General features: G+C 41.4%; 1 protein-coding gene across 1 annotated transcript in view; it reads right to left on the bottom strand.

Annotated features, from left to right (window-relative positions):
• Positions 1 to 7: 7 nt before the first annotated feature.
• PARD6G (par-6 family cell polarity regulator gamma) overlaps positions 8 to 4114 on the bottom strand; it is a 59725-nt gene continuing 55618 nt past the window's right edge. The window contains exon 3 of the mRNA XM_005419382.2: positions 8 to 1421. Coding sequence (XP_005419439.1) covers positions 562 to 1421 — 860 coding nt within the window. The 3' untranslated portion in view covers positions 8 to 561. The remainder of the gene's footprint in view (positions 1422 to 4114) is intronic.

The raw sequence follows: 4114 nt of genomic DNA on the forward strand, positions 1-4114 counted from the left end.
CTGCTGCCACCGGAATAGGAAACGGCTGCTTTTACAGAGATCGTCTGGATTAGACATAACGCTGAAAAGACGGTGTAAACAAGTCGGCAGAAGGGCTGTATGTAACAGAAGACGGGATAGTATTAAGAAGCACTCTGTCCTTAGCTGGTATTAGAAGAAAACCAGATTCCACTTCAAATAGAAATGTGTGTTACTATTAAAATCTAATTCATATATATGCATGTATAAATATGTCTACCCATGCTTTCAAACCCGAGTATATAACACTGCCATGGGTAGCCTGTAAGACTGCTTAGGTTTATACCAACTAAAACAAATTTGTGTTCTCACTTCAGGGCTGAGACATAAACCAGGTTTTGCACTCTGGCTTTCTCCTGACAAATTTTGCAGTGCATGACAGTTTTATGTCTAACTCCAGATGCCATGTTTCCTAAAAAGCAACAATTTTCTGCACCCATGAGGTCTGTGAGAATGTCAGCTCCCTGTTTCGTGCACGTGTTGCACGAGTCGATTGTCCCAATTGGCACTTTAAGACTGTAAGGAGAATTGCAGAAATTGCTACTAAAGTGTAATGACTGTTCCGTCCTCCTCGATACCTCCTCTGGGGATAACCAGACTGTGTCGGGGATCAGTTTTTAAGGAACTGAGTAATTTGTGGAGGTTACCGTTGCTTTCTCGGCCAGAACTGCTGTTGAGCACCAGGTCCCTTTGAAGTCTGTGGCTAAGGCTGCTGCCATTGATTCGAGAGAGGCTACTGGAAGTAAGGCTGTGCAGTTTAGGAATGTGTTGTGGCTCCAGACCACCCTCGATGACAATGTCAGCCTCTTCGTCACTCTCCATTTCATCAGGGTGGAAGTTCTGCAGCATGTGGGGTGTAGGCAAGCTATGGTGACTCGCAGTGCTGTCTGTAGACTGGCCAGAGCTACCAGACATCCTACTGCTCCGAATAATATTGTTCCTCTGGTTTGCTGGTTTGACTGTGATAATGAGATTATGGCTGTTGGCAATCATCATGTCCGTGACCTGGTCAAGAGTCTTTCCTGCTACTTCAATGCCATTGACTTCCAGGACTTCATCATTCACGGCCAGCAAGCCCGTGCTCTCTGCCAAGCCACCAGGAACCATACGGGAGATGAAGATACCAGGAACTTTTTCCAGTCCGTGAGGAGTCACCCTTACACTGGTGCCATCACGAATGTAAAACCCCAAGGGTTTCTCACACCCATGTCGATACAGCCTCACTCTCCTGTGTGTTTCGGGGAGAATGTCCACATCAATTATGGAAGACACTGGTCTAAAATCATGAGGCATGCTAATGTTGATGTGGGGACGCCGGCGGAGGTTGTCATTGCGCAGTGTCACCAGAGCCTTCTTCTTCCTCGACAGTGTATTGGTCCCAAAATTGCTGTAGTCTACTTCATCTGAAAGAGAAACAGTACCAATGTATCAAACAGAATAATTCAATCTGCAGGCCATTTTCTTCCTCCAGTTGGTTCAGTGAAGGCACTGCACTGCATATGGAAATAATAATAACAATATGAAAAAATTGTTATTGCACTGCACTGCAATATGGAAATAATAATAACAATATGAAAAAATAATACTAATATGGGAAAAATCAGATTAATTCTTCCATTTACTCTAATCTGTGCTTCACTTTATGTCCATCAGCACAACACTCAGAACGAATTAATTGTTTACAATAACTGCCCATACTTCTTCCATGTTTTGGAGAAAAGAGACTTCTGATTCTCAACTCTTGTCAGCTGTGCAGAAGGCAATTTCTTGCTGCAAGCCTGATACACCATCTTGGATGCGAGACTGTATTTTCAGAGCTGGACTATAATCTTTCACATACCTCTCAAGTGGGCAAGGAGCATATACGCATTCCTAACCTAAAAGTCTGAATTGGGGAATGTTTTGATACCCAATACACTGCCTTAACCTTAGGTACAAACATAAAAGCAAGAGTGCAAGAGAGTAGTTAGATATCTTTTCAGTCTAGGCTTTTCTAGTTAAGGGAGTTTTGTTAATACGCATCTCTTGGTACATCACTTTTCTCTCTGGAGTATTTTACTTCAGTTCAGCTGAACTTGACAGCAATAAAAAGTGCTAAAAGTACAATATAACAAAAAGTAGTGTGTAAGCAAGCAGCCTGGCAGAAAGAGAAGCAGGTGAAGGAAACTCCTCTGCTTAGTCTGTATGCTAAGGATCACAGAATGGACATGGATTCACACCCACACTCCTGCCTTGAGAGCAAGATTCACAGGAATAATCTTTCTGCCTTTCTGGGGTCTGCAGTTTAAGGAATTGTTTAAATATTTCAGTCTCTGTAGCAGATATCTCAAGGGCATGTGAGATATTGCCTTTAATTCATCCAAGTAAACTAAGTTATTCCACATAAGAAGTTCATGTTGTGCTCTGCATAAAAAATACTTAAGTCATGAAGTTGTTGGTGTACAAATTGCGTCACCGCATCTCACAATAAAAATATTGTGCATATTTTAGACATGAACCATGCACTAGCTGGAAAGTTATTTCACCAGGAGTTTAAGCATACTTTTCAGATAAACTAACAGACTTGCAGTTTATTCTTCTGTTGAAGATGAACAGTATCATACAAAGTACAATTTCAGAACTGCCACTAAGAAAATTGTTTCTCTGACAAATTAACCTTGCATAGCAATGTTTGAAAGAGTAAGACAATATCTGATGAAGGTTGGAGGAGGGAAAAGGGTGTTAGTAAAAACAAGCTTATAATAGCATTTTTATGTCTTGCAAGGTTTGATTTTCAAGTCCACTTTCAAGATGCATTATTCACAGACTTCAATTAAGTGACATTAAGTTACACTAATTAAAGGACACTAAAAAAAAGTGGTCAGTAGCAACCTGACCTAACTCAGCCTCCTCAGAGCAGGGTGTTAGATTAGGCGGGTTCCAGAGGTGTCCCTTCCAGTCTAAGCTATACAGTGATCCTACATATTCCTTTGGGCTGGAAAAAAATAATTTAAAGACTTCAGAAAGATTATTTCTGCATTCTCCTATAACTTATTTACACTGGCTATAGTAACCCTGAGGACATCACAAGGCATCTGGAAGGTCATCCTGAAGAAAAAGTTTCTGTGAAATGAAGATGTTCCTTGGACAAATCTGTTGTGTTTAACTCCATATTCACCTCTTCTCTCTCTTCCCAGGATGTTCAGAGCTGCACAGGCCCTATTGTGTTATTTAGACCAGTGAGGCACAGGATTGGAAGTCCTTAAAATCACCCAAACACAAGAAGCTCCCAACTGGTTTCTGGAAGGGTATTCACAGCCAAAACAGTGACTGTGGAGAGATGGCACCTTCTCAAGTCCACCTGGTGAGCAGTCAGTGCAGTGACTACTCTTTTGAGCACAGTAGCCAATTACTGCAGCCAAAGCCAGGTGTTATTCCTCTTCTTCCATCAACAAGATCACCATCTACATTCAGCTACTTCTGATGGATGATTCCAAAGGTTCACAACAAATATTTTTCCTTGTAAAGTATGGCTGTACAAGAGATGTCTGTCATCACCACAGTCTCCAACACAGTACCAGCTCACCCCCACAATTCACTGATAAATTTCTGTGACAGTCCTATGAAAACAACTTGGGGCCTGGCAAAAAAGCTTAAAACAAAACCTGCATTCCTTAAAGACTCAGAAAATTAGGCAGGTCAGTACAGTTCATTGCACTGCAGGTAAAATGAAACACATGCCCTGGTGTGTAAACCATCCTGTAAAACAAAACAGCTACACCCTCAATGTTATTTAGAACCACTACTCTTGCTGCAGGAACATAGCAAAGTATGTCAACTGAAGTTTAACATAATTAGCTGTTGCTGTGGCAGATGAAAGTCATCAATCCCTACCAAAATGAAAATAAAATTTCCTTCTTCACAAGGGAACTGGGAGACCTCAGCCAACATCATTCACTTTTATCAACTGTGGGGTGGTCACAAAAAGGTGACCAGTACTAAACTGCTCAGGTGGCATGTGTCAGGCTGAAATGGAAACTGTATCAGTGCATAATTTATGATGACACTCTTTTAATGAAGGTCAGCAACTTGTTAGGTTTTGAGTTTCTCACCATAC

The sequence above is a fragment of the Geospiza fortis genome, unplaced genomic scaffold (assembly GCF_000277835.1).
Source record: "Geospiza fortis unplaced genomic scaffold, GeoFor_1.0 scaffold206, whole genome shotgun sequence".
NCBI lineage: Eukaryota > Metazoa > Chordata > Aves > Passeriformes > Thraupidae > Geospiza > Geospiza fortis.